This window comes from Cyphellophora europaea, assembly GCF_000365145.1.
Source record: "Cyphellophora europaea CBS 101466 unplaced genomic scaffold supercont1.4, whole genome shotgun sequence".
Lineage (NCBI taxonomy): Eukaryota > Fungi > Ascomycota > Eurotiomycetes > Chaetothyriales > Cyphellophoraceae > Cyphellophora > Cyphellophora europaea.
In genome coordinates, this window is record NW_008481810.1 from 1,453,975 (window position 1) to 1,468,412 (window position 14,438).

Sequence of the window (14,438 nt, forward strand, 5' to 3'; positions counted from 1 at the left end):
GTAGAGGAGCCAATAGGACTATACTGTCTTGCTACCCCAGGGGTCTGTGGTGCAAATTTGGAGTCGATTGAGACTTCCACCTCTTGCTCTCAGTTGTGGACAGCAAGCAGCGCCGATGGTGTCGTGGCTGTATAAGCACGAGAGTACGATGTAAGTCCCGATCCCGTTCCCCACCGACGCGCCAGCTTGTTAGTCTCAGCAGTAATCAATTACTTCTACACTGTCAATGTATACATGGTCAGGCAAATCGTAAGCCTTGCCATCTAGCGGCCTTGCACTCCTCACACCTGCGTCTGAAATCGATGGCACTCCCTGAGTACCTCGCCACGTGTCTCACCGTCTTCCCCGTGACGTTTTTATTCACGCCTGTCATCCAACTGTCCACCTCAGCGGACAGGGCGCCCTCGGCACACTTGTGCACATGTCTCGTCCACTCATCCACGGCATCTTGCTCCGGCTCCACGTACGTGATGCCGTGCTCCTTACAGTGTGCGAGGAGGTCAGAGACCACCTGGACTGCGTGCTCAATGCTGCGAGTCGCATTGCCAAATGGCTGATGGGGACCGAGGATCATTGTCATGTTAGGCATGCCTCTCACGGTCAAGCCCAGGAACGTCTCCGGGCGGTGGTCTGGCCAAATGGCCTGTTTTCCCTTCGCGTCATCGCTGCTACCGATGAGTGGTCGGTCGTCCTTGCAATGAAAGTCAATGGCGTTGAAAGCGCCTGTGATGGCATCGAAACCCGTTGCGAAGATTAGGACGTCCAGCTCATGTAGTGTGCCATCTGACATCTTGATGCCAGTCTCCGTGATGCGCTCAATTGGTTCTACTTGCAGATCTACCAAGTGGACATTGGGCTTGTTGAAAGCCTCGAAGTAGCCACTCTCGAGTGGCACACGGCGGGTCCCGAAGCCGTGTGTTTTGGGTATCAGCTTCTCAGCCGTAGCCGGGTCGTGTACTCGTTGGCGGATTTTATTTGCCATGAACTCTGAATATAGCTCATTCGCTTCACGATTGGTGTAAGTGTCTGCGAAAGCGCCGATCCACTTCCCGAAACCAGGCTCCGAATAGAGCTTCTCCCACAGAGCAAGCCGTTCTTCTTTGCTGACTTCGAGAGACTTGCGTGGATCAGCCTGGTGAATGAAGCACATGGGTGTCTCGGCGCATCGCTGGAAGATGGCAGAGTATTGGCCCCTATACTGCTCCATCTGCTCCAGAGTGATCTGTTTGTTGTGCAGCGGAGCGGACCAGTTCGCCGTTCGTTGGAAGACGTGTAAGGATTTCAGACTTGGCTCTTTAGCGACCTCGGTAATAGTCTGGATGCCAGTGGCACCTGTGCCGATAATGCCAACACGTCTATTGCCAAAATCTCGAGTCATGTCGAAGTCTTGCGGCCATCGAGAGGTGTGGAAAGACTCTCCTTTGAAATCATGGACCCCTGGAATGTTGGGAAGTGTCGGAGACGACAAGAAGCCCAGACAGCTGACGAAGAACGTGGTCTCATACTCATGTCCCTCCTCATCTGTGAACAGCCAGGTTCGCGAGTCGTCCTGCCATCGTGCTGATTTGATCCTGGTGTTGAACTGAATGTCCCTATACAGGTCGTGTTTCTGGCACACAAGCTCAACATACTTCAGCGTCTCGGGTTGAGGTGAGAAAGACTCTTTCCAGTGCCATTGGTCGAGCAGGTCCGAGTCCCACGAGAAGCCATACGAGACGGATTCACTATCAAAGCGCGCACCAGGGTAGCGGTTCCAGTACCAGGTGCCTCCTGGTCCCGATCCGGCCTCTAGAACTTTGACACGCCAATCTGGGAATCGCTGTCTGAGATGATACAATGCACAGACACCGGACAGACCAGAGCCGACGATGAGGACATCGTACTGTCGTTTGGCTTCGGGTGGGACTGACCCCATTGCTGATATAGCGACAAGAGCCCCACTCGAATCTCGCGATTTGCTCTTTACCCCGATCGGAAATCGCTAACGCCTCCTGTGGCGGTAGCAGGCGAGGATGTTCCTAGACTCTCGTCAGTGAAGCACGCAAACCAGATCTATCTCCCGTTCAGTGTCTGGATCAAAGAGACTATCCATGACCTTGATAGAGACTCAGATGTCATCCGAGGTTGGACCCCTCATCCGCCACTGATCGAAGCTACGGAGCAGTTGGAGGCGCTCTTGGCAAAACCTGCGGAAGTAACTAAGCGGCTCACCGTAGTCGTTGTACGGTCGTCCCATTCACATCTCCAGCAGCAGAGTGAGCAGCCACGGCAAATGCATTCAACTTTACTCTTTGATGCTCTGAAACTGTGGGATTGCACCTTCGAACACGGGTCAGAACGGAGTGACAACCGACCACCAGTGACTAATGATCAGCCCCACAACGAGCCCCTTAGCGATAGCTGTCGCTGCGAAGAAGAGAAAGAACATCGATGGATCCATGCAAAGTGGAGGTGCTCGTTCATATCCTGTGTTTGGGTGGGTTGATGCTCTTAGTGCCGCCATGGTGGTGCAGATAATGCTGTTGCCCGCTCGCGCCCGAACTTCCATCAGGGCGGCGCTTGCAATGCCGCATTAGGCAGAGCCACACGCCTTGGCACAAGACGTGATTAGACACCAAATGCGAAAAGATGCGAAAAGATGCCTCTTTTGGGTAGGTCGACCCCTCCTCAGCCAGCAGGTATAATTACCGCTGTTGCTCTTCTTTGACACTCTTGTTGACCTACCGCCGTCTCGAAGCAGAATACAACCCTCCTACAGATACGTCAAATTAGCTCTCAAAAACAAGCACTCGATCAAAATGGCACCATCTTTGCATCCTCTCATCGACAACGGCTTGACCAAGGGAAGCAGCAGCCACCCAGGAGGTACACTGAAGTGCCAGTGTGGTTCCAACAAAGTTGAAGTCTCCATCAAGGGCGACGTCCTCCACAACCATGCGTGCGGCTGCTCCAAGTGCTGGAAGCCCAAAGGAGCACTCTTCTCTGTCGTTGGCGTTGTCCCGGTCGACAACCTCAAGGTTACTGCCAACGAGAAGAAGCTGAAGATCGTGGACGAGAGCGCCACCATCCAGCGCCACGCCTGCCAGGAATGCGGCGTCCATCTCTTCGGACGTATCGAGAAGGACCACCCCTTCAAGGGTCTCGACTTCGTCCACGTCGAGCTATCGGACGAGAAGGGCTGGCAGGAGCCCCAGTTTGCCGCATTCGTGTCCAGCATCATCGAGCAAGGTTTCGATCCCAAAGGTATGGATGAGGTGCGCGGGAAGTTCAAGTCAGTCGGGCTAGAGAGCTACGACTGTCTGTCACCGGCCTTGATGGATGCCATCGCCACCTACACCGCTCAACACTAGCAATTACAGCAGACGAGGACTCAAAAGCAAGCAAAGTTGTGAATGGTGGAGGGATTCCGATTTCGTACCGACACGTCGCGACCGATAGGCAACTGGAGATTGTCTCGTCAAAAGCTCTGATAATGGGGTAGACGCATAATGTAAATGTGTCAAAAGCTCTGTGTTCGTGCTATGCTGGTCACTTGAGCGCCAGCATCAAATCCACTCTGTGCCCAGTCAGATGCCAGAACATTGCGTAACGTGCCAGATGTAAGGAGCGGCCTTGCAGAGGTGAAGATTTCGCGATTGCACCAACGTCTTGTTGCTCCGCCGTATCACTGCCTGTTCCAATACACCCACCTATCTCCTCCGGCTATGGTGGGCAAACGAAGCAACTCATTGAATCTCTGCATCTCGAACGACAATTAACAGCTCCAGTCTGCGCAGCAATCTTGTATGCCTATATCTTGCCTGAGCCAGAAACAACACCCACCTAGCGGCGCTTGAATCCTCAAGAGTCTGCATTTCACCTGCCTTATTGGTATCCCACTCACCGGATTCATGTCCAAATATTGGAAGCCCTCGGATCCTCTAATAGTCCCATAAAGCTCTCGCAGCCGGTAAGAAATGAAACTTGCAGACCCCAAGTAGTAGTGCCACGCGCTTTGACAGCAGTCGTTAGCTATGACATCGAGCTAGCGCCTCGTCCCCGCTGTCCGAAATTCGCTATTTCTACAGTCTCCCTCAGAAGTATTTCAACATCCCCTGGTAATAGAACCCCTGCTAACAGAAAAATACCTAGTTGTACCTGAGTATACTGGATGCGAAGGAAGGCTGAGCTCGAAAGGAGGAGGTGGGGTCAAGAGTCTTGGCGAGCGTCATCTTCGCCGTCGTACCGCGAACGCTATGGATCTGAACATGATCTAGTGTTCGACTTTGCATTGCCACCCGACTACATAACCTCAGACAGCTGAATCAAGCCTTCGAAGTCCGCTAGAACTGAGCCCGCAACAGCCTCCATCATTCTCGCTCGTTCGTCTGCGCGCCTTCTGCGCCCTCTCGCCTTGGCATCGGCGTCGCCACTGCTGTTCAAGATGGCATCCAGCACCGCCAATGGGTCTACAGACGCCCCGCCGAAATCTATCGTCATCATTGGCGGTGGCATCATAGGCGCATCTACTGCATACTACCTCACGCGGCACCCAAAGTACAACCCTAACAGAGACTCCATCACCATCCTCGAAGCAACGGGTATCGCATCCGGAGCGTCGGGAAAGGCCGGTGGCTTGCTCGCTCTTTGGGCCTACCCAAGTTCACTTGTGCCGCTCAGTTTTCGCCTCCACAAGGAACTCGCTGCCGAGCACGATGGGGCTACCAGATGGGGCTACCGGGCCCTCGGTGTTGGCTCCATTGATTGCGTCGGCCGACCCATATCGGCTAGCCGCATTCCCGGCAAAGGCGAGGAAGTCCAAGGTGTGCATGAGTCTTCTATATCAGGTACGGGGGATGGCAACGTCAGCCTGCAAAAGCGGAGCGCCGAATCGTATAAGCGTCTACGGAAGATTGGCCTCCCCTCTGATCTCGACTGGGTATCATTCGACGCTGCTCGCGGATACGATTCCATGGGCTCAGAGCGCGACACGGCACAGGTCCATCCCTTGCACTTCACGACCTCCATGGCAGACCTAGCAACCGAAAAGGGCGCCAAAGTCATCATTGGCAAATGCACCTCGATCGGCACCAAATCCAAACAAGTCACATACACCACCACCACCACCTCCCCATCAGAACCACAAGTCCTCTCTGCGACCGACATCATCATCACCGCCGGGCCCTGGACCCCCCACATCTACCCATCTGCCCCAATCGGCAACACACGCGCACACTCTGTCGTCATCACCCCAACGCGCGAGATCTCGCCCTACGCGCTCTTCACCTCCATCTCCCTCCCCAAGAACTACAAAGCCGGCGTCCCCTCGCGCGCCCAACACGTCACGCCCGAAATCTACGCCCGCCCCTTCAACAGCGTCTACGCCTGCGGCGAAGGCGACCACCTCGCACCCCTCCCGTCCTCCACCGCCGACGTCGAATGCGACGCCTCGCGCTGCCAGGACATCATCGACCACGTCTCCTCCATCTCGGACGAGTTGCGTGATGGCACCGTCACCGCCCGCCAGGCGTGCTATTTGCCGCTCGTTGAGGTTGGGGGCGGGCCCCTAGTGGGTCCCACGGCGGACGAGGGCGTCTGGATGGCCACGGGCCATACGTGCTGGGGCATCCAGAACGGGCCTGGGACGGGCAAGCTGATGAGTGAGTTTGTCATGGATGGGGAGGTCGCGTCGGCGGACGTCAGGGGCTTGGATCCGAGGAGGGTGTTGTGATGATGGTGGTGTCATGATCCATATTCAGGTTCAGGTTTCAGAACAACGACATAACATCTTCAGGGCGGTGGGAAAGTGTGTCTATCAGAATATGAATATAGCTGTACCTCAGAGGAAGCCAACCAGGACTTTTTTTTTTCAGGTCTTAAAAATATTTACACAGTTCTTTCGCCCAATATTTCAAGTCTTTTCCGTTGCACGGAGCATCTTCTATGCCCACAACGCCACGCTATGCTTTCAGGAAAAAAAGGGGTATCTCGAACCACACAGCCCACGCAACGCGGTCTTCTCGCGGAGAGGTCGCTCTCGGGCTCACGACTCCAAATTGCAGCGATGACCAGCCGCCAGCCAGGTGGCTGGCCGCCTCACGAATTCTCCAGCACCGCCACCTCTCGGTCTAAAATGCGCAACAATTCCTCGGCCTTGTCCTCGATCCTCTTCTTCTCGGTTGCCGTCAACTGCCCGAGCACGTATGCGCTCACGTCGCTTTGGTCTCGACTACTGGGCCTGCCGATGCCGATGCCGATACGGACGTATCTCTGGCTGCCAAGCTGACTGAGGACGCCCGCACTTCTGAACGAGTCCTGAATCGACTTGATGCCATTATGACCCTTGGCGCTGCCATCTCCCTTGCGCACTTTCAACACACCAGGCGAAGACTCCAGTTCGTCATGAAGTACAACGACGCCAGTGACGGCACTGGGTTCCTGGGACGAGGTAAATGCCTTCCATGCCTGGAGAAGATTCTTGCCCGAAACATTCATGAGACTAGTGCTCTGCCAAAGAGTAAACTGGGGTATGCCCACATCGGCGCCGGAGCTCACGAGACCCGTCATCGTTTTCGAAAGCGGTGGGAAGTGGAGTGTGGATTGCAGCGCCTGCAGGAGGTGGTGACCAGCCGAGTGTCGCGTCGAATGATACGGCTTAGGATTCCCAATCGAGGCGATGAGTAGACGCACCGGCCGCGGCGACACCATGGGTGCGGTCTGTACAGATAATATTGGTTTGGCCGACTTGACGGGCTTTTTATTTATTCGCAGCGGCGCGACCTCCAGTGACGGCGAGTGCTTGATTAGGGCAACCGGTGGTATGGGAGTCGGCGGCAGTGGCCGTTGCGGTTTGTTTCGTGGTGTCGACGAAAGCGACAACAGATCTATATTAAGTTCGCTGACATCTTCGATTCTTGCTACCTTCCGCCAGTACTGAAGAGTCTCGGGTGAAGGTGGCTGCGCAGAAATATCAGAGCCGCTGGCGGATTCAGGGTCAGATTCGTCTGAGCTCGGTACGTATGACTGGGTCAAAGGACTGGTCCTGCATAGGCGACTGCGACTGCGACTGCGACTGCGTCCGCGTGACTGGAATGTACTGCCTGCGGGCTGATTAGACATGGTGTCGAAGGCGACGGCGGAGAATCTTAGTGAGGATATTGTCGACTTACAACGACGTTAATGAGCGACAATTAGTTGGGAAGCTCTCTCTTTGTGCCGTTGTGGCAATCAAGCGGTCGGCTGAACAATGACTGCACAGTCCAGAATGCGATGAGGTTGACAAAGCAACGAGCCAAGTTGGACTCATTTCTCGCGCAGCCAAGCCTCGGCTCAGACTTCCGTGACTCGCTTCCGCTTTCGGTTTCGGCTACTGCCGGGTAAAAGTTATTTCTGGACGTCTTGACGATGACGGTCAATCGGGACGATACCCGCGTCGTGTCGGGTCCGGCGCAACGAGTTCGTCGTCGTCCAGATTGTATATGCGATCGATGGGGTCTGCAGCGGATGCAGTTCGTGCCTTCAGAGGCGACCCGAAGGCGCTCGTGTCGCTGCTCGAGCGATCCAGAGGATCGGTCTTGCCATCTTCCGTATTGGTCCTGGCCCGAGTCACCATCTCGTTCTGACTGTCGGTTGTCATGGTCTTGTCGCTGGTCGGCATCGTCTTGGTCCACAACCAGCTCCTCTTGCGCGACCTTTGCATTGACCCATTGGTCCGTGAGCGAACAGTCTGGCCGGTGATTTGCCTGACATTGCTATCCTGTAAATCGTTTTGTGTTGAGTCGCCGAGGAACGACCTCAGATGAAATATCCTCCTGATCAGGGCCCATGAATATGGCATATTCGAGACAATCATGGTGGTGCTAGCCTCACGACAGTACCAGTAGACCCATGCGACAGCGAACGGATCGTGGAAGCTCGAGTACTTGCTTAAGATGGCGCATACCATTGTGAAGAGTCCCAGTGTGAACGGGAACACCATCAGCAACTTCTTCTTCCATGGCAGCTGCTGTTTAAGCAGCAAAGGGATGGGGATCGCCATGATCATCACATCGCTCGACAGATTGAACACCAGATTCGTGATCAGATGATTGAGCGCCGTTGTGCACTGAACGTTGTCCGTGGGAACCTTCCAGTAGTCGCTGAAGGGGCGACACCACACTCCAAAGTAGAGAATGAACATGACACAGTATGTTGTGACGACATACGCAGCCACGAGTTTCACAGCGAGATGCTGCCTTAGATTGTGCGTGATTCTCCAGAAGAGAAGCAACAGACAGACCTTGGTACCCCATCTGCGAACGCTTAGTTAGTCTCGCATAGACGCGTCGATTCTAGGATCCAAGACTTACTGGATGGCACACATCGACTGCTCCACTAGTAGCACCGTCTTGCTGCCATAGGTACGCCTCGAGATCTCCTGAGGCGTTAGCTCGATCATGTCGGCGGGATTGATGAGATTGGTCGAGACATTGAGATCAACGTTCAGAAAAGCGATGAGCACGATGTACAGCCCCTGTTATATCCACACACACACACGTTAGCCGCACAAACATCTGTCAAAGCACAGGCAGCGCAAGGATCAGGGGGGGTGGGAAGAAACGCACGGTCAAAAACGCCATCAACCAGTCCTCCACCATGAGTTTCTTCACGGATCTGAAATGCCATATCCGCGACACGAACCGTGCGATGACCATGCACAGTGTCACGGCGCACCACGTCCAGGACTCGACGATGAAGCTCGACATGGCGCCGCAACAGCCCTTTCGCGATGTTCCGGAGAATCGCTGGTGGGTGCTGTGCTGCTGGACTCGAGGACTCGGGACTCGGTCGAAAAATCGGTTACGCACTCTTGACGTCCCCACGGCTGAGATGCGCAAAGAATGGCATTGTGTTTCCCGAAGCGGCTGACAATACTGTTGGAATTTTCCGTCACACCTGTGTCCCTTCCTTGGTGGACTGTGTCAAGTCACAATGCCCAGTTGAACAAAGAGCAAAGCGCGATCATCCTTTCTCCAGGCAGGGAAGAGAGAAGAGCCCACATAAGCAAGCCACTTTCGGATCCATGGGGCGGGTGTTTGCAAGGAAACGGGGGAGCTATGTGGAGTAAAAGCCGCGCCCCTCAATGGCCCAGAAACAATAACATCCTTAACAAGAGTTTTTGACTTTCGGGGCTGATCAGGAGCCACCGATCGATCCCTCCGGTGAGCGAGAGGCTCGCAGATACGGAAGCCCCGAAAAAAGAGCGCGCTCTTGGGCTCCGCAACTGGGCCTGGGGCCGCTTACCGCCGGGGCGTGAATGCTTGGTGATCTTCGCCTACATACCCCCCTTAACCTTTGCAACCCAGGATGTTGGGACGATTGCATGCCGGAGCTTACAGCGGTCTTTTACCGCTGCAGTACACACGATTTCCTTGCTCTTGCGCAGAAAGCCGACCGATTCCTATGTAGATACGTTTCCTTTGCTTCTTTCTGCTGAAGAAGCGAAATACTAATGTAGGTGACCCAGGCTAGCCCCCCCTAGGCGATGTTTGTTGCCCGATTGCGGCATAACAGATCAGAGCCAAGCCCCTGAAGGGCCGAACCACGAACACAAGGTGAATGATCGGCGGAGGCATGGGGGGCTGGTCGGAGCGGGCGCACCCACGAACAAGGCAACATGGGTGCAATGCCCTTAGCAGTGATACAAATGTTCCTGTAATGCAACAAATGAGTGCCACACACAAAGGCTCGCTAAGAAGTGGATAGAGAGCCCCACAGATTTATGGCCTCTCAGGCACATATTTTGTACTACCATTATGTTTGACCGCTATAGGCCGTATGTTCTATTCACCCTAACTGTTGCCCTGTGGTGCTGTCGTATCTAATGCCCTGCGTATGTACTCTGTGTACGTTGCTGTAGACCCTCGGATCGCAATGTCGGCGGCCGTAGGTCCCGTCTCGTGTTTTTGCCTGGTCGGCTATATGTACTGGTATAAGGCCGTAAACCCTCCTGTCCTGAGCCTTCCCAATGAGCGTCCTATGGCCCCAGAGTTGTATGCATGTCTATTCCACCTACCCACGATGAGCCGAAAACTGTTTCCCCACGTCCATGTCCGTAGACACCCAAAGGAGATTCATGCAAAAGCGTAGACAGTCCGAAAACAAACTGCCCTCTCCTCTTACTTCTTCTCAACCGCAGCCTGCATCTCCCTCATCTTCTCGCGATGCAAGTCCAACATATCCGGCCTCCTCATAACCTGATCCATGACGAACTGCTTCTGCTGCCTGCTCGCCCGCGCCTGATCCTCCACGAGCCTCTTGTGCTCGCGATCCACCAGCATCTGCGCCCGCCGCGACTCCACCGAGGCCTGGGGGATCTGATTGATCAACGCCCCCTGTTGCTGGCTCATGCGCCAGTCGGTGAGCAGCATCTCGCGCCGCTGCTGCTCGCCGCCGAGGTCGCGCTTCGGCGGCTGCCGTGACTCGTAGCTGTCCAGTCGCGTGTCGGAGGAGCGCTGAGGAAGCGCGACGCCAGACATGTAGCTGCCGGAGCGGGAGAGGCGGGGCGTCGAGGTCCCCGGACTGGCCGTGTGGAAGCTGCTGTACGAGTCGTTGCGACCGAGCTCGTAAGGGTGCGAGTGCGAGAGCGAGACGGCGGACATGCGCGTGGCGGACCCGCCTTGTGAAGGGGCCATGACGCGATCACCAGGAGTTCGCACTTGTGTTGGACTCATCATACCGCTCGCGGGTCTGCCGTGAGTCTGGCTCATGACGCGTTGAGGTATCGGTGCAGAGCTCTGACGGGATTGTGAGCGCGAGGCAAATTGCGTGACCTCGTTTTCTTGAATAGGCTTAATGGCGATCGAATTCTTGTTAAACGTGCTTGAACGCTTGCCTTTCAACGACGGCCGCGTGGCTGGCGCGGCCACCGCTGCTGGGACACCGCTGCTTACCACGGGTGTTGTGGCTGAACGGCTTAGGGGCCGCTGAGACTCCTGCAAGTTTGCCACGATACCATCGGATCCGGCGGAAGCCAGATGTGGTAGTGGCGGAGAGCTTGAGGGAGACAGGGTTCTCGTTGCATCAACTGTCGGAGGGTGGACAGGGCTGACGGAATCCACCGTCGACGCTGCAGCCGGTGGCCCTGAGATCGGGGCCAATTGAACAGGCGCCTCGCTGTCCTCGGTCGCGATCTGCTCTGGTTCCGCAAAGATCGGCTCCTCAGCGTCTGCAATGTGTTTCGCCCACTCGTTAGTCCTGTAAGACATAACCACATGGGAGACCTGACTTGGTACCTGACTGAGAGCGCCCTTGGTCAGACCATCCGCTATTGAAGACGGCGCCGTTGTGTGGGGAGTCTCGGAACCGTCGGAGGCATCGCGCCGCTCGCTGTGTGATGTAGTTGACCCGTCTTTGCCTGCTTTTGCCTTATCTTCTGGCGCAACTGGCCTAGACAACTCCTCTGGATCTTCCTCAAGCTCAAGTGCCGGCTCCGGCGACGTAGATGACGCGGCAGAGATGCGATAGGCCACGTTAAGAAGGTCCTCTGACTTTCCTGCTTCTGCGGGTGCCACGCCCGGCGAAACGACGATCGTTGGTGTTCCGGGTGCAGAATTCATATCAGGCACACGCGAGATGCGTCTCAAATCGACCACATCATTGTCTTCGTCAAGGGTAGCAGCGAGCGAAGATGCCCTGCTGGCTCTTCGTGATGGCGGATCCAGATGTTCTTGAGATTCCGATGGCCTCAGACGATCAGAAGAAGAGCTTAGCCGAGGCGACAAGCTGAGTAGCGAACGGAGAGAATGTCTCTTAGACAGCTTCTTGGCGTCCTTGGGCTCTTGCAGATGCTGAGACTTCGTTGAGGCGATAGAAGGAAACAAACTTGCCTCAGATTCGCTTTTCGGGATCCTGAAAGGCAGGGGAACGACCTCTGGTCCTCGAGAAACGCGCGCGCCCAATGTATCCGCTTCTTGAGATGGCTTCTCGGGCAGATGCGCTTTCTCGGATGCGTCCCCCTTGGTAGAGGGTTCTGGGTCTAGGGCAACCAGTGCTCGCTGTCTCTCAACCGATGCTCGTGCCTCCTCGGCCTCTTGCTCCTCAGTGATAGCGTCGACAGTCATGCTGCTCTCTCGCTTGATTCTGGAGCCCGTCTTTAAGCGACGCTCCTTTGAGCCCGGCACCGGGGACAGTTCCAAGGTCTCGACCGATGACAACCGCTTGTCTTCGTAGGGTATGATGTGGGTGACCTGCCGTTCAGGATGGACTTCGCTCCACAGTACCGTTGACCGCTTCGCGTTGAGCGTGTTACTGTAGTGTTTCTCCCAGGTTGCGCGATCTCGATCGTTCTGGCGTTCTAGCTGCCGCCCCAGGGCCTCTTCGACCACATCCCGTCGTCTCTCATCGTCCAACTTGACTGCATCTCGCCGCAGCCTCCTGTCGCGGATGATTCGCCAAAGTTTGATCTGGGATAGTACTCCGATGATTGATGCGAAGACTATCACAATCAATTCCACAATCATGCCCCTCGTCATGGGATAGGTGTCAGTATCTAGCGGAAAAAGGTTATTGTTCAACTCCCAGATGTAGAACCAGAACTCCTTGAGACCTGCTCGGGTGAAGCAGTCGATGCCAAGCACGAACGCTGTAGCACCGGCAAAAGATGTCGAGCCAATCAGGCCATAATTCCGAGTCCAGTGGCTCCAAGAAAGCGCCCAGACTGCCACGCAGAACACTCCGACCATGATTCCTTTACCCGTCTGATCCTCGACAAGGCCGCCAGGCTTCAGGCACAGGAACCACATGCCCAGGCAGAAGCCACCAAGTAAGCAACCAAATCCCTCGGTAACTTCTTTAAAGATCAAAGACCCACCGCCAAAGATACTGCCGGTCATGAATGCTGCGACAAAGTATGCTCCCTGAACGGCGTCGCTGATGGGCGGTTTCATCACATAGTCGATCAAGACCGTCACTGCGAGGGCACCCAGGTATGCGTTCGAAAGGAATATCTGGGCGAGTCTGTGCTTCACTCCAATCAGGCTATATCCCACTCCAGACAAAATAAGTATGACACCGGCTATGCCAAATGCTGGGGTTATTCTGGGTTGAATTGGAAGAAATACGTGGTCTTCGTCATTGTCATTGGTCGCTGATGCTGCCGCATCAGTTGTCTGTGACGGTCCTAGGTTGGGCGCCTCTGTGGTTGCAGATAGTGTTTGCTCAGCTCTGGATTCTGTCGTCTCAGGAGAGGCGGTATTCCTGGAAGTAGAAGAATCTAGAGGTCGTGAAGATTCAGCGCTCCTTGACGCTGATGTGGTTTCTGGAGCATCGCTCTGGCCCAATGTTGGGGCGTCGCTTGGTTGTCCATCCTCGGTAGCTGCTGCTGAGGACGTGGGCGGACCACTGGTTTCTGACGGTTCTTGCCTTACGCGCAATCCTCGAAGCTCTGGGGCTGACTGGCCATGGCAAGCTAGTAGGCATGCGCCCAGGAGACACAGATTGAGACACCGCATGTTGCGACCGCAAATATCTCCAGCGGGCGCGCCGGCTGCGGCTGGGGTATTAGACACGCATTCGAGTCCAGGAGGTCAGGGTCGTATATGAGGATGACAGAAGGAAAAATTGGAAACAGAAGTATATGCAGCAAGTACCGACATGTGGCGGATGTGCCTGCAAGAGAAGACAGGGAAAAGCACGGTAAGGAACGCACAGAAGACAGGACAGGGCGAAGACGCGGGGCAATGGTCAGGTTCAGGTCAAGCTAGCACCGGATTTGCGGGAATCGAAAGATCGATGAACAGGGGGCGTCAACGTGGTCTCGAAGCGACAAGAGGGACAAGCGCGGCTCTTGTCCATGAAGTAGGAAATTGGTCAGATCCTGCTCGTGTGGCAGCTTCCGAGTGGCTGAGTTGATGTCCATATTGATGTCAAGCCCGCTGCCTAGAGAAGGCAAGTCGACAAATATAGGCAAGAATGGCAGGTTTTTGGCTTCGGGAAATTAATGTTCTGGAGGTCGGCTGTCATCAGGCCAGCGATCGTTAATAAGGGTCCGGGTGAAGAGGAAGCACCTCGCTTCCATGCGGCTGTTCCTTGACCACGGACCTTCTCCGCTGCAGGATCGTTTGTGGTTGCAGTGACCGTACGAAAAGGTCGCTTGAGTCCCGCAAGGCGTCAAGCGACCCTCGGTAGGCCTGCGACTGTGGCAGTGAGGAACGGCGATGGGACTCGGGAGATGTGATCAAGAGTGATGTTGAAATTGGATGCAGCTTATCTCGATCAAACTCTGCGACGCGCATGCTGATTGGCGACTATACCACTTAATGGTCGTGATACTCCACTCTCCGCCTTGTCGCTCTTTTCTTCAGACCCCCTGCCAGCTCGGATGCGGGTGCAAACGTCCGGGCCAGCCGAGTCGTGCGCCTCAGCACCTTTTCTGTGGTTGACGCGACTGGAGCATCGCGTCCGTCTCGTAGACCGCCTCG

General features: G+C 55.3%; 6 protein-coding genes across 6 annotated transcripts; 2 read left to right on the forward strand and 4 right to left on the reverse strand.

The window, feature by feature from the left end:
* Positions 1-238: 238 nt before the first annotated feature.
* HMPREF1541_04786 (uncharacterized protein) lies at positions 239-1,915 on the reverse strand (the record flags this gene model as incomplete). The annotated part of the gene is made up of 1 exon (XM_008719130.1): positions 239-1,915. The coding sequence occupies one exon, from the start codon at positions 1,913-1,915 to the stop codon at positions 239-241; it is 1,677 nt and encodes a 558-aa protein (XP_008717352.1).
* An 883-nt stretch (positions 1,916-2,798) lies between these two features.
* On the forward strand, positions 2,799-3,350 carry HMPREF1541_04787 (S-(hydroxymethyl)glutathione synthase; the record flags this gene model as incomplete). The annotated part of the gene is made up of 1 exon (XM_008719131.1): positions 2,799-3,350. The coding sequence occupies one exon, from the start codon at positions 2,799-2,801 to the stop codon at positions 3,348-3,350; it is 552 nt and encodes a 183-aa protein (XP_008717353.1).
* Positions 3,351-4,423: 1,073 nt separating this feature from the next.
* Positions 4,424-5,710, forward strand: HMPREF1541_04788 (uncharacterized protein; the record flags this gene model as incomplete). Its single annotated transcript, XM_008719132.1, has 1 exon — positions 4,424-5,710. The coding sequence occupies one exon, from the start codon at positions 4,424-4,426 to the stop codon at positions 5,708-5,710; it is 1,287 nt and encodes a 428-aa protein (XP_008717354.1).
* A 365-nt stretch (positions 5,711-6,075) lies between these two features.
* On the reverse strand, positions 6,076-7,098 carry HMPREF1541_04789 (peptidyl-tRNA hydrolase; the record flags this gene model as incomplete). Its single annotated transcript, XM_008719133.1, has 1 exon — positions 6,076-7,098. The coding sequence occupies one exon, from the start codon at positions 7,096-7,098 to the stop codon at positions 6,076-6,078; it is 1,023 nt and encodes a 340-aa protein (XP_008717355.1).
* Positions 7,099-7,390: 292 nt separating this feature from the next.
* Positions 7,391-8,723, reverse strand: HMPREF1541_04790 (uncharacterized protein; the record flags this gene model as incomplete). The annotated part of the gene is made up of 3 exons (XM_008719134.1): positions 7,391-8,270; positions 8,328-8,491; positions 8,583-8,723. The coding sequence occupies 3 exons, from the start codon at positions 8,721-8,723 to the stop codon at positions 7,391-7,393; spliced, it is 1,185 nt and encodes a 394-aa protein (XP_008717356.1).
* Positions 8,724-10,136: 1,413 nt separating this feature from the next.
* HMPREF1541_04791 (uncharacterized protein) lies at positions 10,137-13,469 on the reverse strand (the record flags this gene model as incomplete). Its single annotated transcript, XM_008719135.1, has 1 exon — positions 10,137-13,469. The coding sequence occupies one exon, from the start codon at positions 13,467-13,469 to the stop codon at positions 10,137-10,139; it is 3,333 nt and encodes a 1,110-aa protein (XP_008717357.1).
* Positions 13,470-14,438: the final 969 nt, after the last annotated feature.